The 23123-nt window shown below is 47.9% G+C and overlaps 9 protein-coding genes across 9 annotated transcripts; 7 read left to right on the plus strand and 2 right to left on the minus strand.

Moving 5' to 3' along the window:
• Window positions 1-534: 534 nt before the first annotated feature.
• Window positions 535-851, plus strand: N7529_011005 (uncharacterized protein; the record flags this gene model as incomplete). The annotated part of the gene is made up of 2 exons (XM_057246531.1): window positions 535-671; window positions 725-851. 2 exons carry the CDS (start codon window positions 535-537, stop codon window positions 849-851), a joined length of 264 nt encoding a protein of 87 aa, XP_057091880.1.
• Window positions 852-4220: 3369 nt separating this feature from the next.
• N7529_011006 (uncharacterized protein) lies at window positions 4221-5591 on the plus strand (the record flags this gene model as incomplete). The annotated part of the gene is made up of 3 exons (XM_057246532.1): window positions 4221-4717; window positions 4772-5096; window positions 5160-5591. 3 exons carry the CDS (start codon window positions 4221-4223, stop codon window positions 5589-5591), a joined length of 1254 nt encoding a protein of 417 aa, XP_057091881.1.
• Window positions 5592-6701: 1110 nt separating this feature from the next.
• On the plus strand, window positions 6702-8072 carry N7529_011007 (F-box protein; the record flags this gene model as incomplete). Its single annotated transcript, XM_057246533.1, has 2 exons — window positions 6702-6857; window positions 6921-8072. The coding sequence occupies 2 exons, from the start codon at window positions 6702-6704 to the stop codon at window positions 8070-8072; spliced, it is 1308 nt and encodes a 435-aa protein (XP_057091882.1).
• Window positions 8073-10861: 2789 nt separating this feature from the next.
• Window positions 10862-12459, plus strand: gatA (4-aminobutyrate transaminase gatA; the record flags this gene model as incomplete). The annotated part of the gene is made up of 3 exons (XM_057246534.1): window positions 10862-11112; window positions 11163-11198; window positions 11250-12459. The coding sequence occupies 3 exons, from the start codon at window positions 10862-10864 to the stop codon at window positions 12457-12459; spliced, it is 1497 nt and encodes a 498-aa protein (XP_057091883.1).
• A 483-nt stretch (window positions 12460-12942) lies between these two features.
• On the minus strand, window positions 12943-13553 carry spt4 (transcription elongation factor SPT4; the record flags this gene model as incomplete). The annotated part of the gene is made up of 4 exons (XM_057246535.1): window positions 12943-12976; window positions 13055-13107; window positions 13220-13417; window positions 13476-13553. 4 exons carry the CDS (start codon window positions 13551-13553, stop codon window positions 12943-12945), a joined length of 363 nt encoding a protein of 120 aa, XP_057091884.1.
• A 326-nt stretch (window positions 13554-13879) lies between these two features.
• ppt1 (protein serine/threonine phosphatase PPT1) lies at window positions 13880-15601 on the plus strand (the record flags this gene model as incomplete). Its single annotated transcript, XM_057246536.1, has 5 exons — window positions 13880-14029; window positions 14129-14209; window positions 14294-14729; window positions 14778-15508; window positions 15566-15601. The coding sequence occupies 5 exons, from the start codon at window positions 13880-13882 to the stop codon at window positions 15599-15601; spliced, it is 1434 nt and encodes a 477-aa protein (XP_057091885.1).
• Window positions 15602-16080: 479 nt separating this feature from the next.
• Window positions 16081-17802, plus strand: N7529_011011 (damage-control phosphatase ARMT1 family protein; the record flags this gene model as incomplete). The annotated part of the gene is made up of 6 exons (XM_057246537.1): window positions 16081-16102; window positions 16154-16224; window positions 16286-16416; window positions 16481-16593; window positions 16659-17518; window positions 17572-17802. The coding sequence occupies 6 exons, from the start codon at window positions 16081-16083 to the stop codon at window positions 17800-17802; spliced, it is 1428 nt and encodes a 475-aa protein (XP_057091886.1).
• Window positions 17803-18516: 714 nt separating this feature from the next.
• N7529_011012 (uncharacterized protein) lies at window positions 18517-20732 on the minus strand (the record flags this gene model as incomplete). The annotated part of the gene is made up of 2 exons (XM_057246538.1): window positions 18517-20639; window positions 20696-20732. The coding sequence occupies 2 exons, from the start codon at window positions 20730-20732 to the stop codon at window positions 18517-18519; spliced, it is 2160 nt and encodes a 719-aa protein (XP_057091887.1).
• Window positions 20733-22249: 1517 nt separating this feature from the next.
• Window positions 22250-22639, plus strand: N7529_011013 (DUF4267 domain-containing protein; the record flags this gene model as incomplete). Its single annotated transcript, XM_057246539.1, has 1 exon — window positions 22250-22639. One exon carries the CDS (start codon window positions 22250-22252, stop codon window positions 22637-22639), a length of 390 nt encoding a protein of 129 aa, XP_057091888.1.
• Window positions 22640-23123: the final 484 nt, after the last annotated feature.

Here is a 23123-nt window from a genome sequence, read left to right on the forward strand (position 1 = left end):
CAGACGCCCTATACAGTACCCAGTTCCGGTTAGCAGTTATCCTTTGAGCTTATGATCACTATTGTGGATGTGTGAGCTACGCCGAGTACCTAGGTAAGCCACCATAATTAGGCAAAGGGTAGGTATATTTTGAAAGAAATCCTCCAAAAACGGGGCTCTCGGATGCGAACGCAAGTGAGGGTTTTGAGTCGAGGGGTTTCAGCTTATGCAGTCAGCAAAAACACAAAAGGCGTTCGGAAAATGACTCGAGAAGAGCACACTACTCAAGAGGGACTTTCTATACAAGTGTAGTGCCATGCGGAATCCCCCGCAATTTATCAGATGACCCGTTTAGTTTGTGGCTTAATTCTGAGCTAGGGGCTATGACGTTTCTTGGTATATTAAATCATTAATTAGAATTAGGGATTCTGTTCGTGTCCAGTCTATCCTACAAGAATATTTCCATGGCCTTAGCAAATTCGAGTACGCGCAAGTGCGGGCATCCATGTATACCTTCTACTACTAGGGGCGGACGAGACCAGAGCTAGATATTCCATGCCCCGCCCTGCATCGATAGCTCGCACTCCGGCCCATGCATGGGACTTTGACTGGTATCAAGCACCACGATACAAGTCCCCACCTGCTCCCATGGCAGAGACAAAATCTCAAAATATCTGGTCCTATGCAGAAAGGTAAGGCGGCTCTTCCCTTTCTAGCCAATCTGAAACCCCTTCGATACCATCAGGCAATCAAGACCGATCGACTATATGCACTGCCTCAGCCCAGCAAAATTCAGCGAGCTCCTCAAGGCCAGTGTTATACGCCAGGATCTGCATTCGCTAAGGGAGAGCGGCCAGCCCAGCTGCCACTGAATTGGCTGCGGCCCTCCCACACACCTTCATTCTGAAGCCGCTCTTTTGTCTTGCCTACTACACAGTATCCTTCTCTCTCACTCTCACTCTCAGTTCTCTTGTTTATATATCATTCTCGTTAGTTCTCGCCTGTCATTTCTGCTTGATTAACTCCACCCAACATTCCCCAGATTATCACATTCTAAGACTGTTTATTTAGACAGTTCTCATTTACGCGTCTTTCTAGTCAGTTATCATCCATTTATTTCCCTATACCCACATGCCCATCAGCCGAGAATCAACGTTGATTACCCCCCACCCCCTTCACCCTTCTCTCGCCCCTCTCCCTTGTCCTCTTATTCTGACGACCCTCAAGGTCTCGAACGCACCCCAGGACAACAGATTGTTTCACAGTGCAAACATTTCTATCTCGTGATTACAAACTAATTCAAATTACTAAAAACTATACTCCGGTGGGAAGGCGTTCTATTGCAGTCAGGATTTCCAAGTAAACAGACAACACCGACAGACGAGAATATCTCAATGCAATATGTTCTTCATACCTGATGATGATCAAACAGAGCAGTTTAGCTGACAGATAAATATCCGCTCATCGCAAGAATCATGGAGAAATACCCGGCTAAGCCGGATAATGATCGTGATCTTATCACAGGTCTCAGCTCTGATGACCTCTCCACTGGCGGATGATCATCCGTTGATCGCCCGCATAATGCGCGAAACCCTCCTAAGCCGGGCGATGATCCTCTCTTCTAGAAAATGTATCATTGGAGATCGAAAAATACATCCAGGAGTGCCGAGTGGTCTGGGAGTCGAAAGTGATGCCCGACAAGGCAAACCGCGAGGTTATACGATGTGCGCTCGGCGATGATCACCGCCCAGCACAGCTCTGCAAGCTCGGTTCGCGCCAGTTATGTTCGAACTAGAATGGCAGAACGCTGTGATGTGGAATAGCCATCCGTCCGGAAAGCGATTACATGACGAGTGGGATGAAAGCAAAATATGCGAATTTGAATCATTTTCTCACGAACTATGATAACCACGGAAATAGTTATATCGATATTTGAACTCTCTCTTTACTATATTAAGCAATCAGCCGCATTTGGTCATTGCTTACAATGATAAACCGGTTGGGTCTTTCACGTCCTTATTTTCAGTATAAGCAGAGAAATAACCGTCAGGTTAAGATTTTTGATGTCGAGGAACCTTCACATGTTACCACGGAACCAGGCTGATCCTAAAATGTGAGCCCTCGGGTCACTCTTAAATTTGGGCTTATTGCCATTTGCGGCGGCGCTGGGGGCTTGGTATTACAAACCATGTTCAGAATTTCCAAGGCACAATATCACCGTTGGGATCATCCATCTACAGTCGTCCCAAACTTGAAAATGGTATGTCGTGAAATTCAGCCCTTTCAAGAATCGGCGACCGGGATTAAAATACTCGGTGAAGGAAATGAACCAGGTCCTTTGCCTGGAGTATCACTGTTCAAGATCTACATAGACAAACCCAAGGTCGAACTCAAGTACACGCGACCGTATGAGATTGCTCATGTGCGATGGGGCTGGTTTCGTAGGATGGTTGCCCGTCATTGATGTTGTGTCATGTTAGATCTCAATTTTGAGGCGTCCGCCGTCGAGATCTACCATCCCTGGAGAGATCCGGAACATGCGGGACCGGCAGGACCGGGGAGCCAAACAACCGGAAATCTCGTAACATGGATGTGGGGTTTGTATGATAATCAGTCTCAGCAAACTTGACATTGACAATGAAATTGAGGCATCAACAGATCAGCTGGGAGACTCGGCCGGGTCCCGCAGTCGTGGGCAGCGGTGGCCATCAAAGTGGGTCGGATGAACAAAGATCGGCTGTGACGAAACTCTCGTGCGGGAGAAGCTCATCTTGTGGGAATTTTGAATCTGGAATCTGATGTTACAGAGCTGAGACCAGGGGTTTGTCGAAGGGAGGGGTTTCGCCGATCTTCAATGATTAGGTATTTTCTCTAGTTTGCAGGCGATACAAACGAGGATTGAAGGTACCACTATATAGTAGTGATCAAAAGGCATTGGCTAGGTGGAGTATGCACTTGATTGACAACAGGGCTTAGCACAATTAGTCGAGTTGCAAATGCCGTTCAAGCCCCAAGTGGACCATCTGAAGAAAGGTCAAGATCTGGAATTTTGGGTCAAAAGGCAAACGGCTCAACGGAAAAATGAGGGAGAATGATAAGATATTCAATCTCAAACCAACCCCTTAAACTCCGTACATCCCCTCAATTTCTGTAACATGTTTAGCATACATGTTTTGCATGTGCTAGGGGTTAATTATTAGTTACTTCGTATAATATTGTACAGCGTATATTAAGTGTAATCGATTCTTCCAATAGGGAGATTAGTACCGAGTTGAAATGCATTGAGAGTGGAGAAACGGGAGACGGGAAATGATTACCAAAAGCCTCCCCCCGCATCGCTAGAATGCTTTTTCATTTTCATACGACGTACAATACTATGGTACAATTTATTCTATACAAATCATACCTTCTAGTAGCCTCTAGGGCTAATAATTCCTGTGGCGTAGTAAGCCTCGGCTGCAGGCAATTCTCCGGGTTACATCTACTCCGTACACGCGAGGTCAATTCTTTAAACTTTCTTGTTTCTGTATTTTCGTATAACCATTCTACATTTTAACATTCATTGTGCCTGAAGCGAGGCTTGTACGTGGCAATTGTGGACGTTCATTCGCTGGTGGTCACTCCCCGCTTGATCATACAACTCCCGGTGGAGCTGGAAATGGGAACTATGGGGCTCTGGATCTGCCTATCGCCATCCATCGACTTTTCCTTCCACGCTAACTTTTCGGACGTACTACCATTCTAGATCTAGTGTGGAACTTATAGTGGATTAGTTTCGATGATAGTCCAAGGTTCATCTTCGGAAATATGGATATTGTTGGATGTTGTTGGATGTTGTATGCATTGTTCTCGTGTAGTCTAACTAGATAATTACTAGTGATGTAAAAAGCCTATTCTTCTGGTCACTGGGTGTCTGGACTTTCAATTGATGGAAATGATGGAAATGGTTCTCGCCCTGACACCCATATAACTCAATCCCTGGTCCCTGGCGGGGGATGCTCAATTTTGTTTCGTTTTTCCTTCTTTCAATTCAATCTACCCAGGATGTTATGAATTGACTTCCTTTCTCAATCAAGTTTCACCTTTTCAATCGCTGGCTCGAACCATGTCGGTAACAACTGGCCTGAATCCATAATCTCCCTCGGTCTTGATACCCCCAATCATTTGCCTCACATCTGCTTTGATCGTTTTCTTCCTTTCTTTCCTTTTATCCAGATACCAAAGCACAAATCAAATATACCATGAAGCTCCCGCCAGCAGCCGTCATGGCTTCATGGCCAACACCAAATTATATCGACCCACCAACCCGAGGACACGGCGTACTGATCGTGAACGTTGCATGTCTTTCTTTGGCATTCGTGGTGGTCTCTCTACGACTATACACCCGAATTCGAATAACATACAGTGCTGGTGTTGATGATTTTCTGATTGTTATCGGCCTGATCTTCTCTATCGCAATGGCTGTTGTCACCTCAATCGCCACGGAAAAGTGGGGGATGAACCGCCACATCTGGGATATCGAAATCCTGAGCCTTGCCACCGTTCAGAAATACAATCTCTGTTTCCAAATCATGTTCTCCATGGCATCCTGCTTCACCAAAATCTCTCTTCTATGGTTCTGTCGACGACTCATCGGCAAGGGTCACTTTGCGTTGTACAACTGGGCTTTCATTTTGTCAATGGTCTTCGTCGCCCTCTCAAGTGGGCTTTTCACCATCATCAGCATTTTCCAGTGCTCGTGAGTGGTCCGACAAGTGGTGTGGCTCTCGGACGTTGCTAATGTTTCACATAGACCGATTCGCGCATATTGGCAAATTAGCCCCACAGAGTCTTATCACTGCATGAATGATGGCGCTATTGTGTTTTCAGCAAGTGTGATCAATATTTTTACCGATTTCCTGGTTACAGCCCTGCCGATGCCACTGATCTGGAGTCTGAAACTCCCCGCTCGTCAACGCCTCGCCGTCATCTCTATCTTTGCTCTGGGAGCAGTAGTGAACGTCGCCGGCTCGGTCCGAACTGTGTATGTGTGGAAGAGTATGGTGGTTGGCTACGACGCGACCTGGATCGGATGGCCCGTTTTGATCGCTGCTGCGGTGGAAATCAGCTTGGGACTGGTAAGAAATAAGATACTCGCCTCCACGGCTTCTCCCACGCACAATACTAACAGACTTTATCAGATCTGCTCTTCAGCCCCAGCTCTCCGTCCTCTAATCGCAGCATTCCTACCTCGCCTCCTCAATTCAACCCGCAATATCGGCTCCTCATACAACCAGCACAATCGCTCCCACAAACTCTGGTCTTCAACCGGCCGCTCTCGCAACTCTCACATGATCCCCGATGGATCTCGCCAACCTGGCTATGACAGCGATCGCTTCGAGATCATGCGCACTGTCGAGATGGAAAGTTGGACTGAGTCGCGACTCGCCAACCAGCAGAAAATGGGCCACGGCTATGATATCACATCCGAGAACCACTCGCGCGCCATCAGTCCTGCTGATACTATGGATCTGAAGAATAACATGGTGCATTCATCTCCAGCGAGTACTACTTCCTCTATCTCTGGGCCGAGCGAGTCGAAATTTCCTTTTGATGATCGACACGCGCGCTGATGGCTATTTGATATTACTGCTATTTTTTCCTTTGTTTTGTGTATCAACACCCATACTACGCTTTGGCCATTTCTTTCGGTTCTCATGAACTTTACTATTGTCGGGGTTTAAACAAAATTTAGACGTCTTGTATAGTGCCCAATGTTGAAACTATCCCGATTCCCACTTAATGAAACTACGACTCAAAAACATGAAGTGCGAAATTGAGCAAACCTTATTGTACATTATATGTGACGTATCTCAAAATGAGAGCTGGTATTGTATGTATACAATGATGTATGTAGATCTTGGACGATCTGGTGGGGGATTGTTCACCTTTATCAGGATCATGAATATTCGACACGTCCATTCCCGATTAGTCTGCGCCGAGACTATACTACTCACGCCAGAGTGGATCATGATCGGCGTCCTGAATCATGTTCACTTAGGTCTAACTGACTAGGCTTGCCGATAAATGTTCAAATTGAGTCAGTTGAAATGGCCCAATTATTGTGGCCAATCCGGGCAATTTCCTTTTGAGGCTTCAAATTGATAAACTCTCCAGAGAAGAAGATCAATGCATATCCTATATAGTTGCCTACAAGTATGCCTCGATATCACCAATTCAGGGTCATCAGAGTTATGAGCTTACATCTAGGAACAGGAGATGGGAGATCAGGGGCCCAGAATGCGTGAAAAGAGGAAGCAGTTGGAAGAAACTGTCTATCCAGCGATGTGTGGCTTTCGCTTTGTTAGTAGGCTTCGAGGGCCTTGTACATAGCATGCTCGGGAATTCGAGAAGCTGGCGGCATGATATAGGCTCTATAAGGAAATGAGGAAGAAGAGAAATATAGAAATCTTCATGAGTGAAAAATCCCTGCTAATTGCAACCCACAAACATCGGGACACCCGATGTTGGTGGCTTGGCACGGCTACGCGAAGTAAATCACCGAGCTAAGTATATTTCACTTCCTTTGCCTGTGCACCATATTCACCCATCCCTGGCTTAGCTTATCGGAGACTTGATTGATACGGGCCCTCGCAGGCTTGCATCCTGCTCGTACCCGAGTTTCAGCACGGATCTCCGTGTCGGTACGTCTCATCGAGACAGCAGGGGAAAAAAATGTCCAAATGGCGTCCCCTACTGTCATCACCCCGACAGAGATTTGGCGCATGATATTTGCATTCCTATCGCCCAGCGACCTCCGGGCGGTGGGTCTTACAAATAGGGACTTGCGCACTCTTGCGGAACCAATTCTCTACGCCCATATTAAATGGACATGGACGGTCTCTCAGACCCCCCCCCCCCACCCCTCCCCGATTGCTAGGTTTTTGCAACTCATTGTGTAGAGGCCCGAGGTGGCTAGTTTCGTTCATGAGTTAATTCTCAGCGGAGGTACTTTCGACGAACAGCCATGGCATAACTCTAAATATAAGAGTCCAAAACTCCAAGTCAGCGAAGTTGTCACAGATCAGCTAGTGGAATATGTCGAAAGCGTTCATGTTCCATATACCGAAGAATGGGTTCAAGAGCTGCGTGCCGGGTCAATGGACGCATTCGCAACACTTTTACTATCACAACTTCCCAATCTGAAGTATCTCCACCTAGGCAAGAATTTCACCCGAGAGAGTCGCTTCATAGGCATGATGATCCGCTCGGCTCTCTGCGATGAGTCCCGGGATAGCCATATCTCCTCTTTTGCATATCTCCAAGATGTATCAGCTCAATGTCCCGATCTTGCTTGCTATATTCGCAGATATACGGACTTCAGGAATACGGCAGACAACCTTCCCTTCTATTATTTACCATCAATTGAACGGCTAAGCCTCTCAATCGACAATCCCACTACCTTTAATTGGACAGGGAAGTGTCCGCCAAATCCATTGAGACTTACATCGCTCGACTTGACCATGGTGCGCGAGGGACATCTCGGTCAACTGTTGTCAGTTACCCGAGGCCTTCGGGAGCTTGAATGCTATTGGCTTTACCGCCCAGATATTGCAGATGACTTCGTCACAGATACTATCGATTTGGACCAAATCGCCACGGACCTATCTCACATTCAAGAGACTTTGACAGACCTGACTATTAAGGCTGGATCAGCTGGGTGGCCGTCGGGTATCTACATGCCACCGCTCCATTTCAATGGTTCGTTCAATTTCAGCGCACTTCATATGCTGGAGAGAATCAAGATACCGCTTCCATTTGTGCTTGGATTTTCACCATCGACTTCAAACACGGTGCACCTCGGGGAAGCACTCCCAAAAAGCCTTGAATGGCTAAATATCACCGACGATATACGTTTTCAGGAGGAATGGGAATGGGATCGCGATACCTCTCACTTAGTGGGGGTTATTCGATCATGGCTACAGAACTGGAGGGTATTCACACCTCGCCTCCGCGGTTTTTGTCTATCGGGGGAGGACAAGATACAGGATTGGCAAGATGAGATGTTAGATGGACTGGAAGAATTAGCTTTGGAGTTTGGGGTTCAGATTTAAATAACCGGGAAAGGATATATCGAGGTGTTCGGTTGACTGTGAATACTCTAGCTCAAATCATAGTCATAGTATTTCTGCCGCAGGTATTTTCTCGGGCCATCTTCCTCCCGTTGATGCGTGACTGATTGTAGCTTTGCACTTGTTTCACTGCTTGCTCAAATATGACCTATGGACTCGATGATGTTCATTGTAATGGCAAAATACCTTCCATTCAACGGATTGGCTGCGAAAAGCTTATCGTACAAAGCCCCCGTTGCGCGAGATGAGGGATCTCATGTGGCTCTGCTGTAACTCTGACATTGTTTCTGTAGGCTAATGGAGGTATCAGTGGGGGCCATGTATATGTCCCTAATAGATAGATCATGCTGCTTCATGATAGTCGCTTCGTCAATTATATTCCGCGCTATAGCCACATAAAAAGCTTTGGGTGCAAAGATCATAGTGTACGGGAGATCAATAATACGTATCTGAATAAAGGAAATACTGATTTAACTGTTGCTTCATCTGTTTTTGTTTATAAGGACCTGGATGTTAATCTGACGCACTGACTGCGCCACCTAAAATAGACCCTGCTTGCAACAGGATTATCTCCCCGCATTCACCGACAATCGACTGGTTTTGAGTCATCTAGATCATATCCGCTGTAGCGGATACAGGCCCGGTCGATACTAGATGAGCCTCCCCTAACAAATTGGTGATCCGGTTCATCTGACACCCAACCTTATGCCTACGCCTGGTCAAAACCCAGCTGCCAAGCAATCAGATCAACAGGTTGCAACGACACCACTGGCTCAATATCTTAGTGGTTTGTTGCTCAACGTCACATCCCTCAACTTGATTTCAATTTACTGCTGGTGAAGAGATAGTTCGTGCTAAGAAAGAAGTATCTATGTATGAAGCCTGATATGTGCCCTCGATTGGTTTAGGCAATGAAACAATGAACACCGAGTCATGTGGAACTCGTGGTTATGGTTCAATCAACGATCAACTTACAACGATGCCTCATATAATTGGTTTCCTATAGGGTGCAAGGCTGACCAGTATACAGTCACCTTCATGCGACAACTTGGCTACCGACCTTTACTGTTGCAATTTCGGTATCGGTCAATTAGTTTGGCAGTCTGGGATGAACCGACGGTGAGGAAAAGTAAAAAGCAACTAGACGGGCAGCCAGACGACAAAACCTCGACTTTGGCATTACAACATTAACTAATCGTAAATACGTCGCACCACACTCCAGGGCTATAACCAACTTAGTTTTGGAACCCGTTTTGTTGTTGAGAAATCTGCCTTTTGGTGTCTGATAAACCTAACAGCAATTAATTTGCTTATAAATATCCAACAAAAAAAGCAACTTTTCAAGGTTTAATACCATAAATTAGGCGACCACACCGCCCCCCTCCAGCCCTCCCAAATTCCCAGGCTTCCTCCCTCATGAACTCGAGAGCTACTCCAGGACCTATTTGGAGGTAAAAGAAGCAAAAAGAATGGACTCGCGGGGAATCGAACCCCGGACCACTCCCATGCTAAGGGAGTATTATACCACTAAACCACAAGCCCATTTGATTGGTTGGTCGTGAGGAATAATGCTAGAAGAGCCTTCGGTTCACTAGTATAGGGGCTATAAAAAATAGCGTGGATAAGGAGCAAAAAGATCTGGACTCGCGGGGAATCGAACCCCGGACCACTCCCATGCTAAGGGAGTATTATACCACTAAACCACAAGCCCAGTTGATTGGTTGGGTTTTGAGATTAGTGCTTTATGAATGGAAAAGAATTTTGTTACAGATTGGGTCATAGAACATCACGTTATCAGGATGCTGATGTCAATGAGCAAGGTGTTATGGAATAGACGTTTGTCTGGGCTTTAACTGACTATTTTTGTTTGTATATATCTCTTCTGTATTCGGTGAAATGCCAATTTGTGCACGATGAGATTTGGGTGATGTTGGGACATGCGTGATAGATATCTTGGGTAAAATATATATCGGAGCCATACATTGTTTGGACAACAATATTTCAATTTCCGCACAAACAATGACTCATGCCATTAACAGCGAGGGAGTACAAAATACGGTTGAATTGCACCGGAAGCACTTACACCGGTCTAAGACTTACCTAGGTACCTTCATATGTACATATAGATATGGCAGCGCCACTCGTAGTTGGATCTCTACAGGACCAAGAAAGACTCATAAGAAGATACAATATTATAGCAAGAAATTTCGAAGTATATACCTAATGTAGATATGTATGTGCAATGTTGTATGTAGAAAGTACTCCGTAATTGAAGCTGTAGATAAGGACGCCAAGACTGAAATTGCGTTGTGCTAAAATACTTGCAGATGAGATCGACGCCACGATGACCCCGGGTTTTACGCGTGACTTCTGAAATATAGACCAAATGGAAACTCTTACCTTATCGATTTGACCAAGAATCCACCAGCGTAGACTTTCTCAATTCGTCCAAAGACCCCATCGGGTCCTCGGCGTTTCACTGTCAAGGGAAGTCATTTTATTGGTCAATTTCGCCGACAGAAAAGCAATCTACGCGGGGGGAAGCTCTGAAGCTCCAGGATAAGGCCGATAACAGACTCCGAAATGCAACTGGTATAAAGACACCCCGCGCCTTTCCTTTTTTTCTTTGTGTCACTTTCTACTTCGCTTTTCTATTTCACTTGGTATCCTGTAGCTCATATTTGTCTACCAGGGTCTTTGTTTGCTCTTCTGTTCTTCCATTGAATAGCTAGATTGCTATTCTATCCCTTCTTACATCACAAAAACTCACAATGTCATCTGTCTTCCGTGCTAGCACGCGGCTGCGCTCTGCAGCCCGTCTTCCGGCTGCTCGTGCCCTCTCTACCACCGCTGGCCTGCGTGCCGCGGAGAAGCCTTACTTCCCCAATGAGCCCTCAGCCCCTACCGTCTCGGGGACTATCCCCGGGCCCAAGAACCAGGCCGCTGCCGCTGAGCTTGATGAGGTGTTCGATGTCCGCAGCTTGAACATGCTGACTGACTACTCTCAATCCGTTGGAAACTAGTATGGCAATCTACATCCTCCCCACCACTATAGTACTGACCCCGCTCTAGCATTGCTGATCTTGATGGCAACAAGCTCTTGGATGTGTAAGTGCCCGGATTTGACTCAATTGAAAAGACAGGCTCTAACTTCAGCAGGTATGCGCAGATTGCTTCTATTCCCGTTGGTTACAACAACCCCCACCTTAAGAAGGTTGCCGCCTCGTCCGAGATGGAGTCCGCCTTGATCAACCGTCCGGCCCTGGGCAACTTCCCCTCAGCCGATTGGGCTCACATTCTCAAGACTGGTGCTCTCCGTGCTGCCCCCAAGGGATTGGACCAGGTCTTCACTGCCATGGCTGGCTCTGATGCCAACGAGACTGCCTACAAGGCCGCCTTTATGTACTACCGCCAGCTGCAGCGTGGTGGCCCCGAGGTTGAGTTCACCGAGGAGGAGCTGCTATCCACCATGAACAACGCCGGGCCTGGTTCCCCCCAGCTGTCGATTCTCTCTTTCAAGTCTGCCTTCCACGGCCGTCTGTTTGGCTCCCTGTCTACTACCCGCAGCAAGGCTATCCACAAGCTGGATATCCCCGCCTTTGACTGGCCCCAGGCTCCCTTCCCCCAGCTCAAGTACCCCCTCGAGGACAACGTCCAGGAGAACGCTGCCGAGGAGAAGCGCTGCCTTGCTGAGGTTGAGCGTCTTATCAAGGAATTCCACAACCCCGTTGCTGCCGTGATGGTCGAGCCCATTCAGTCCGAGGGTGGTGACAACCACGCCTCGCCTGCCTTTTTCCAGGGCCTGCGTGACATCACCAAGCGCACCAACGTCCTCTTCATTGTCGATGAAGTGCAGACCGGTGTCGGTGCTACCGGAAAGTTCTGGGCCCACGACCACTGGAACTTGTCTTCGCCCCCTGACATGGTCACATTCTCCAAGAAGGCCCAGACTGCCGGTTACTACTTCGGTAACCCTGCTCTGCGCCCCAACAAGCCCTACCGCCAGTTTAACACCTGGATGGGTGACCCAGCTCGCGCTTTGATCTTCCGCGGCATCATCGATGAGGTTGAGCGTCTTGGCCTTGTCGAAAACACCCGCACCACCGGTGACTACCTCTACAGTGGTCTTGACCGCCTCGCTGAGAAGTACCCCGAGCACTTCCAGAACCTCCGTGGTAAGAACCAGGGTACCTTCATTGCCTGGGACACCCCCAAGCGTGACCAGTTTGTCGCCAAGGCCAAGTCCTTCGGTGTCAACATTGGTGGCAGTGGCGCCACTGCTGTTCGTCTCCGTCCCATGCTTGTCTTCCAGAAGCACCACGCCGACATTCTGCTCGAGAAGATCGAGCAGATCATCCAGACCCTCTAAATCAAGCCCCGGCAATGTCATTCCTAATTACATGACCGTTGGACTGCTCGGGCGTTTTTATCTGATTTATGAGCGTTTTCTTTCTCTTCCCTATTGTTTCCCTCTTACCCTTTGTTGCCACGAGTTTATGCCACCGCAAAAAGGCCATGTATATTCCTAGACATCTTGTCAATTGAATTATGACTCAAAATTGAATCAACTATAATTTCCTTTTCTATTCTCCAGTAGAGGCAATTGGCACATTTGAACTCATAAGAGACTGTCCAGTCCCACTGTGCATGCCCTTGTGATCCAGTAAGTAATATGTAAAAACAGTGTGATGCTTCCGACCCGAAACTCCGAACGACCAGCAAAAGGCAACCCCCCTCCCTTGCCCGCAAGTCTCAGCTGAATATATGAAGTGTGTGCTGTATGGGTATTCGGACCAGGATTGTATAGGCAAGGGCGGGTTCGCGCGGCGCTAAAGACTCAAGTGTAGATGTTTCATGGTTCCTCCTCGCCAGTGCTTCCATCTCGTCTAGAACAAGCAAGTGTTAGCATGATATGGACATGGGAAATAATAGTATGGTGGATATGGTATTCGGGCAGCACGTACGGCACATATTTGATACCGGAGTCCTCTAGACTGTTGATGATATATTCCGGAAGCTGGTGATGCGAAAAAACCCTCGTTAGCTGATCTGTGCTTCGTGGAACAAGGAAACCTCGGAGCTTCGGAGAGACTCCAAATCTGTCAAAAAAGGGTAGATGTGCCACTTACTGTCCCTGTCACTTTGGTCGCATATGTGCCTGCCACGTAGTTATCCAGCCGCTGCCAGCGAGCGACCCAGCTTGCAGCAGGATCCCGAACGGCGATTAGGCCCTCGAAGACCTGCGATGTACATTCCTGGATAGCGTCATTGTTGCCACGGAGCTGGAGGGTGCTTTCACAGTTCGGGCAGCCTTCACGCATGAATTTCTGCAGCATTTGTTAGTGTAGCCCGGGGAACGGAGATGGGACGGGAGCTATTAATTACATTGTGAACCTGGACAACGGAGCAGACCATACAGGCGCGCAAAGTGCGCTGCTGGTTTGGAGGGGCGTAGAAAGACATGTGGAGAGAAGTTTGAGGATGCGAGGAGAGAAAGAAAGCTATGAATGAGAGTAGCTGCCGTTGACTCTGGATCGATGCCAAGACCCGTTGCGATCGGGGAAAAAGAACATGAGAGAATCAGGAACAAGAACTCTTTTCTTTTTTTCTGGCTGTCACGTTTCTTTCTTTTCTTCTCTCTCTCTTAGTCTCTGGATTTGGAGGAGTTCTGTTTCTTTTATAATTTTTTTACTTCACTTCCTGTTGATCTATTTGTCAAAGCTCATCTACGACCTTGTTTCCCACCGATAATCGCTGTCTCGTGCCCCTCACATTTTCTCTCCGCCCTAATGTCTACCGACAAAGAAGCGGGCACTGCGCTCAAGGTGCAGGGAAACAAGGCCTTTGGTGAACACAACTGGCCTGTCGCTGTCGACTTTTATAACCAGGCTATTGCTAAATACGACAAGGATCCGTCCTTCTTCTGCAATCGCGCACAGGTATGTTCCCGACGATCATGGTGGCACATTCTCATGGAGTCGGGTGCACGGTGGCTAGGATCGACTTGGCTAACGACTCGCCTTCAATTTTGTTTATAGGCTCAAATCAAACTCGAGGCCTTCGGATTTGCTATTGCGGACGCCACCAAGGCATTGGAACTAGATCCCACCTATGTGAAAGTACGTTGCTCCTAGTGAAGCTAAGAGCAGTGAACCCGGCAGACGGGGGTATCAGAGGCATATGCTAACTATGCGTTTATCTAGGCTTACTGGAGACGTGCTCTCGCCAATAGCGCAATCCTCAGTTACAAGGAAGCCTTGAAGGATTTCAAGGCTGTCCTCAAGCACGAACCGGGCAACCAAGCTGCGAGGTTGAAGACAGTTGAGTGCGAGAAGCTTGTGCGCCGTATAGAATTCGAGCGAGCCATTGAGGTATCAGACCCACCCTCGGTATTCGCGGAATTGGATATCGATGCCATCAAGGTTGAGGACAATTATGATGGTGTGCGCCTTGGAGAGGAAATGACACAGGAGTTTATCGATGATATGATCCAGCGTTTCAAGGATGGAAAGAAGATCCATCGCAAGTATGTCTTCCAAATTATTAAGGCCGTGAAGGAGCTTGTCTACAACGAGCCTACAATGGTGGAAATTGGTGTTGAATCGGGCAAGAAGTTGACGGTTTGCGGTGATACCCACGGTATGTATTGTCAAGTTCGGGCATCTCAGACATTTGCTAATGAGTTAGGCCAATACTTCGACTTGCTCGAGATCTTCCGACGAAACGGTGCTCCCTCAGATACCCACGCTTATCTATTCAACGGTGACTTTGTCGACCGTGGCTCTTGGTCTTGTGAAATTGCTCTCTTGCTTTATGCCTACAAGTGGCTGCGGCCTAACGGTCTTTTCTTGAACCGTGGAAACCACGAGACCGACGATATGAATAAGGTTTATGGATTCGAAGGCGAATGTAAGGCTAAGTATAACGAGAAGGTCTTCAAAGTATTCTCTGAGTCCTTCTCGGCCCTGCCCTTGGCCACCTTGATTGGTGACAAGTACCTTGTCCTCCACGGAGGCCTTTTCTCTGATGACAAGATTACGCTGGATGATATCCGCAAGCTCAACCGCCACAACCAAAGGCAACCCGGCCAGGCAGGCCTCATGATGGAGATGCTCTGGACCGACCCCCAAACCAGCCCTGGTCGTAGCCCCAGCAAGCGCGGTGTCGGTGTTATGTTCGGTCCGGATGTTACCAAGCGCTTCTGTGAGAACAACGGATTGGAGGCTATTATCCGCTCCCACGAGGTGCGCATGGGCGGTTACGAAGTCGAGCACGATGGCCGCTGTATCACCGTCTTCTCTGCCCCTAGGTACTGTGACGCCACAGAAAACAAGGGTGCCTACATCAACATTGGACCTGAACTCAAGCTTGAATATGAAGTGTTTGAGGCGGTGCCCCACCCTGACATCAAGCCAATGGTAAGTTCATGACCTCCAAATCTACCCAAGCAAGATCCCTTCATTAATTTATTCCAGGCTTATGCGCAAAATTCGCTTCTTTCGGGAATGTGAACCCATATTTAACTTTGAAAGCGCGGCGTTACCGAAGAGATCTCGAATTGAAGTCAACGTATCTATGTGCATAATTCATGTTCTGCGTACGAAGGTGTATAGCGCCCAGTGGTCAAGAGTCAAGATGCCCCAATGCTTGAATTTAAATCCCTTTCAGGCATCTCGACACATTATACGGAGTGCAATGCATTCGGCACGGAAGACCTAGACCTGACAAACCTATAAAATGAAGCTTTTTATACCACACAGCATTATACATCACAACTTTTTGGGGGCAGTAGACGATTTTATTGCCAGATTTTGGGTTAAATATGTCTCACTTCTACTACATAAATGTCTTGATCAATGAAATTAAGCGTCCTCTTTATGTATGGCTACCCACGCTAGCTTTATACTTCATACCGCTTTCGCCCCGCGGTTTCCCCTCGATTCTGCCGGGTTGACGTCTTTTTGTTCTTGTAAGCAAGCATACAGCAGCCATGGAATTCGACCCCAAGACACGTAAGTGTGGTGTGGTGTTTGCGATGGAAATGACATGACTAAAATATGCAGCACAATACCTCACGTCCGATAAGTTGAGCTTTGCCTCAATTTCGGCTAATGAGCGCTGGCCCGTTATCATTGTGAGCTCACGCTGGAGTTTCGAGTGAATGACAACCTGCTAACAAAGTCTGGCGAGACTAGACTGGTGCCATTGATGATCTTCACCGTACGGTGGTAGGCGTGAATGATGATGAGAAGGCTAATGAGGGCAAGGGCATCACCGCCAACCTGGCCAAGTTGAAGTATGAACTTCAGCATGACCGACAACTTAGGTGAGTCCTATGAACAAATTCCAATTGCATATACGGCTCATCTAATACAAATCGTTTATGTTAGTCCAATTGATGATGATGGACACCCAGATATTGCCTCTTATAACAAGGAGCTGGAGCAGCGAGGAAACCCTCATTGGCACGATGTCCCTTGGCTCTACGCTGAGTGCTACCTCTGTATGTCCAATGTCGATTCCGACCATATCGACTAGCACCGAGGCTGACCCAACATCAATCAACAGACCGTCGCATTGAATCCCTCTTCGCGATGTCCAAGCACTGGAAGGGCTATGACGTGTTTGCTCGCCAGAAGATGAATACTTTCAAGTCGTCGCGACCAGCTGTCCTGGAACTTGCAGCTAGATACCGTGATATTGTGATTGAAGCAGAATCTGGTAAAGCAAAAGATGGCAAGTCCGCTGAGGAAGTTGAGGCGGCTGAGAGGCTTCTCTTTTCTGAGATGTGCGAGATCTGCCTGTGGGGCAATGCTACTGACCTGTCCCTCTTGACTTCCCTTACTTATGAGGATATCCAGAAGCTGCAGGGCTCTCAAGCACGTAAAGAGTCACAAAAGAACATAATCGTCAATGACCTCGATGCCGCTTTCGACGCAATGCAAAGGGCGCGCAGGGAGAAGAAGGATGGTGAGCGCCGCGTCGACATTGTTTTGGATAACTCCGGGTTCGAGCTGTTCGTCGACATGATACTTGCTGGCTACCTGTTGTCAGCAGGACTGGCAACTAGCGTCGTGCTACACCCCAAGCGCCTGCCGTGGTTTGTGTCCGATGTCACCCCGAAGGATTTCTCCGATCTTTTGAGCAGCATGGTCGACCCACAAGCCTTTTACACCGCTGCCGATGAATCCGGCAAGACTTTCCCCTCTCTTTCGGAGAAGGAGATTTCCGATGTCAAATTCCTCTTCAACCAATGGAGCGAGTTCCACCAGGATGGCAAGCTGATCCTGCGCCCACACGCATTCTGGACTGCCCAAGGTGGCTTCTGGCGCATGCCGCATGATGCACCAGAGTTGTTCGAGGATTTGAAGGAGAGTGAGCTTGTCTTGTTTAAGGGTGATTTGAACTACCGGAAATTGACCAATGATGTAAGCTGGTACCCTTTGTTTGTGACCTTTGGTCTAATGTTGACAATGTTCAGGCCCAATGGGATCCCACAACCCCCTTCACAGAGGCTATTGGCCCACTCGGCCCCAAGTCTGGCATTCGTGTTCTGGCCTTCCGCACTTGCAAGGCTGACGTTGTCGTTGGCCTTCCAGAAGGGGAAGATGAGAAGCTTCGCGCGCTGCCTGGCGGCGGTGGCTCTGAGTCTCGCAAGTGGGCCTGGAGTGGAAAATGGGCTGTTGTTTCACTGTCTGATGGCAAGGCCTAAAGGACCAAGCAGGCAATATAGCTGGCAGACTTGGAAGATTGTCGCACAGTAGATGGGTCTGCCAGCAAGAAGACTATATAGATGGAACGAGGAAGCAAGATAACCGTCGCTGGAAGTAGAAAAAGCAATACCTAATATAGAATGTGAATATAAACTGTGATGGAATGCAACGACAAGATGAAGGCATTGATTCTCCCCAGACATTATTTACCCATAACTCTACCCCCTCTTAGAGGTCTCTCCAACGGCCACATCAGGAGATGTAGCAAGGTACTGCGGTATTAGCTGCTTCTAGAACTCTCTTGGACACAATCAATCATTTCGCAAAGTCCTTGAGTGTCGGTAAATGCCTAGATAGCCCCGAGAAACCACCAACTGTCTAGGGTCTCAGGGCCTCATGGTGGGGAATGGGGGCCCACCTAGGCGCCACTTGCATTTTTGGAGAAGAACCGGGGGATCAGCAGGGTCTCAACTATAGGAGAGATAGCGTGGCTAGGCTTTTAGGGAGCCTATTGACAATCTAGGAGCAGATCGATAATAATCCAGGGAAAGGTAGGTTGAGATGCCGTGAACCAGATAGAGGATGGCGTGGAAAAGAATTGATTTGCGCTCAAAATTAGATTGCAAGAACGAAGAAAGAGTAACACCATGCACGCTCCAAGAACCACTCCGTATTTCCAGATCAGAACTCAAATAACAAAGAGCCAATTAACATCACCTATTGTGACTAAATAATTCGTGCGCTCGCGCGTTCTCCTTGCCGAATGCCGCCTTTTGCCTAAGCCGTAATTTAGCAGCGTAAATGCGCTCAGGAGAAAGAGCTTCGCGCTTGGTATCAGGTGGGCCTTGTCGTTTTCCTATTCGATCGCCCGCTGAGATAGTATGGCCTGCATACCGGCTGCGAGAGGGTAGACCGGAGATTGAATCCAGGGTAGATTTGATGTGGGTTCGCTCGCGCTGTGTTGGCTTGTTGCTGTTCCTCGTGTCATCATCCTCAGGTACATTCGAGAAGCGATATGTCCGCTGGCCTTCGCCAAGCCGGCGTCTGGAGAATGTACGGTTGAGGGTTTTGAGGGCTGAGACATCAGGAGGCGATGAAGGGGGAACCTGGGCCAACTCATCCTTGTGAGATTCATGGCGTGACCCTGGGAGGACTTGTTTCAGATAATGCGTGACTTCCTCCTCGCCTGGTGCAGTATTTAGAGGGTTGCGTCTAGTGCCAAGGGTGCCCAATGTAGTACTGCGTAAAGCGGGCCGTTGCTCGCGTACCTTGGACCGCGGACTTGGGCTGGGAGGAGCGTCGATATCGTCGGTGGGCTCCTCCTCTGTGTCTTCATGTTCTTGCCCAGCAAAGTCGAACACCTGAACGCCTGTATGATCTTTGCCCGGACTAAGGAATTGCCGCTCGGCGGAAGGCAGAGTTGGGAAGCGTTCGCCAGAACCAAGCCTGAGTTTCAGAAGGTCAATCTGCTTCTGCATCTGGCGACGCTCTGCATCGGCTGTGCTTCTCAAATTCTCTTCCGACTCGCGGTGCTCCTGGGTGACCGATTTGAGCTTTTCTCTGTATTCCTGAATCCGCTGCTCTAGCCTCGCCTCTCTTTGTTTCAGCCTGGTTTCTTTATCTTTACGCCGACCTTCGTATCGCGACATCTCCTGCTTCACCCGAGCTAGTGTTTGTTTGAGGGTGTTGTTCTCTTGCTCAAGTGCCTGTGCCTTCTTTTCCGAGCTTTGCGCCAGGTTCTGTAGCGTGCTCAGTTCGGATTGTTGGCGCTGCATTTCCTCGATCTTGGAGTTGGCATGTTTCAGTTCGAGTTGTGCCTTGTGAAGCTCGTCTGTGGGACTGGTTGGCGTTGGCTCTTCCTTTTTCTTCGCTGTGAGATTCGTCGCATCGGTAACAACGTTATGCTTTTCCAAAGCGTTGCGTAGCGAGGTGGCCTGCTGCTTGTATTGCAAAGCAAGCGCAGTCTGTTTGGTCAGGTCCTGGACCAAATGCTCCTTGTCGCCGCTTGATTGTTCGCCAACCATGGAAGAAGCAAGTCGTGATACCTGCTTTTCCATTTCCGCGACCTTTTCCTCCTCTTCTTTGAGCTTGTCGGCCAGCCGCATAGCTTCGGAATCCTTCTTACGAGCGTAAGACTTCGCAATTGAGCGGTAATGAATCAGCTTCTTGATCTCTCGATTGGTCCTGACGCGGTAATTGTCAAATTCGGTTTTCCAGTATTTCCCCGACTCCGAGTGGGGGTCTTCCAGATTGAGAGTAATATCTTCATTGTCGAGAGCCTCCTTCGATTGAGAGCTACTCGTGTCGGATTTCGTTTCTCCTGAGGTCTCATCGGCTTTGGCTGCCTCAGAGTTCTTGGACGCGTTTTCGCGCGCGTTCATGAGTGTTTGGGTGAGTTTGCTCCGCGGCTTGCCACTACCATCTGAGGATCCGGACATCCACTGGATACTGAGGTTTCCAGAGGGATTCGGTGGCGTCTTGGCAGGCTTACTAGCCGAACCGGGGCGTTTCCCCTCATTGTCAACAACGCTCTCACCAAAGGACACTGTCTTGCGACGCAATGCCGTTCCAGGCGTGACGAGAATGCTTTTAGTCGGAGATCCCGTGGGGTTCACAGTCGCGTCATCGGCTGCTGGTTTGAGGTCGGTTTTGATCTCTGTCGGCACTAGCTTGATCGAATCACTCTTGCTTCGTTGGTGGTCGGATTGTTGTGGCTGAGACGCAGGCTTTTCCTCATCTCCATCTGCTCCGGGGGTACCAAACAGCGCGCTTTTGAAGGCTCGAATGGCGAAGACATGGCCCGGGGTCTCAGGAGGTTCGAGCAGTTTGGAGTCGTCTGTCAGTAGCATCAGGTTAGTAGATCTGGAGAGACAGACATGAAAAGTGACTGACCATGTGCAGCTTCGTTCCCCTTCATCCAGTCCAACATGTTGGCAGGCCAATGGAAGAAAGGTTGCTTTGTTTATGGTCCGCGCGTGACGGAAAAAGCACAAGCGCCGATCACCTTATCGATAAGGACTACGCTCGTGTTCGTCTTAGGTACGTACACTTGACAGCCCTGGAGTGTCTGTTTTTTGAAGATTTTTGTATGTTGTAGTTGCGAAGGAGCTTTGGTTGGTTAATCATCTCATATCTCGAATGGACGAACTCTCTCAGCCCCTGTTTTAAACCCCTGGTCACAGATCATACATTATGCACGTACATGTGTGGGATTTTGGGCTTTACAATACTATACTGAATCTTGTTTTCTTCTTCTTTTTTATTAGCCAAAAAAAAAAAAAAAACCAATGCTAACCATTTAGATAGGTAAACAGGGTATATATATGTACAGTACTAAATATTTTCGACCTTTGAAGGTTTGGCCAGACCATATGACTCCCGCTGCCTCCAGTCTAGATTCTCTAGAACTAAGTGAGACCACCAATGATTCTTAGGACACCTCCCAGAACTATGCGCCAAGCCTTTGTTCTAGTCTGTTAGTACTCCGTACATTAGTTTGCATAAGAGGCTTCCCTCATTGTGGCAATAGCTTTCACCTACACCGCAGGATGTCCCTTACAGTAAAGTAAGTGGTATATGTTTTCAAGCAATGTAAGATACATCCTCAACGTTTTTAATCAGGAGGTTTTGACCTTTTTAGTATTTTTGCTCTAAAAAATGGTGTTTTGATGGATCACCTAATATAAGCGTGAGTGCACAATGTATACATTAAACCGTATTGTGATTCAGAACCTCGTTCTCTAGACGAAAGGGCAAAGCAAATGACATACTCCGGAAAGATAAATCTCGGCACGCTGCCTGAAGCCAAATAGTTAGTCATTGAACTCATCGAAAATTCTCTTGACAAGTTGAGTGAAGTTTACAGCGTATCTTGTGGACGTAAATACGGTGAAAAAGAAGGGTTTGTTCAGATGGGGTCCAAATTGAAACCAAGGAAGATGGCACTTTTTCAAAAGATGATATAGACCAATATTGTGAGTAAGCTGTTTCACAATTCAAGGTGAATATGACTGATTATTTCGAATTGTTGTTGTTACCCAACTTGTCAGCCCGGATCTACTCTAGCACTCTTTAAGTGTCTTTCGGGGACGACAGGCGCTTAACGAGGCTTCAGTCCGATCTTTCAGGAAGTGGTACACTCTATACGGAGTATAGAATATAGATACGAGAATATGTGTATAGTCGTGGTAGTACTGGCTTGTATTCACGGATATATTCTCAGCTAACGTGATAACGAGTATACAACGTAAGCAAGAGTTCCCCTCATTTGTTCGTGTCCAGGATCCCCAGCGAGATCTAAGAATCATTCGGATGGCCAGTGCAATCCATAGAGCGCTCGCTTATGTAGTTTAAAACCCCTGAAACTCTCCGACACCACAAACTCACAAACTCACACCTTCACGCATTCACACATTCACACATTCACCGCAAAAGAGCGTCTGAACTATGCCTCTCTCCCAATCGGTTGGTCTCCGCTTAGCTTCTAGCGCTATTGCAACCACCTGCATTGCATTTGGCGTCAACGCCATTTTACGGCCTGACCACGCTCTCACCTTTTTCGAGTTCCGACCTCCTTCTGCTAGAGAGGATAAGCTGATAGTTGACAGCCTCATGGCAATTTATGGAGTCCGGGATATCTTCATGGGTGCCGCCATCTTGGCGGCTTCGCACCTCGGTACACATTCGGCCCTGGGCTGGATCTTGATTGCGACCAGTGGTGTTGCATTGGCAGATGGATTAGTTTGCTGGAATAATGGCCAGGGCGAGTGGAATCATTGGGGATATGCACTCGTGGCCGCTGTGATCGGCAGCTTGTCACTCGGTATCTTCGACTGATTGGGTACACGTGGAACCAAAGGTAACACGATTCACCATACAATAATGATCGACTATGGCGGTGACGATAATAAAATATCGTTTCAGGAGATGCCAACTCATGAAAACTGGGTCCATTGACTATTGGTTTGACGCTGTTCACCGTTGTACATACAACATAAGTACAGGAAACTCAATTCAAGCTTAAGAGACAGCAGTGAACACATTCTGCACAAGATCATCAAAGTGTCAAGAGATAAAATAGTATCTATTGAGAATAAACACACTATCTAACAATCCCATTGTAGGAGTAAATCGACCAACTAAACGTCATTTATACTAAGCCATTCTCTCCACCGTCTATCGATAAGTCGAAGGGCGTGTGATCTGACCGCCTGTTCTAGAGGGAGAAAAAAAAAACGAGCTTGCCCAATTCATTATTCCTTCACCTTTCAAGAACTCTACCATTTAACATTAGCCCTTATGCCGTACGACGCTCAGGCTC

The sequence above is a fragment of the Penicillium soppii genome, assembly GCF_028829465.1.
Source record: "Penicillium soppii strain IBT 18220 chromosome Unknown utg000010l, whole genome shotgun sequence".
Lineage (NCBI taxonomy): Eukaryota > Fungi > Ascomycota > Eurotiomycetes > Eurotiales > Aspergillaceae > Penicillium > Penicillium soppii.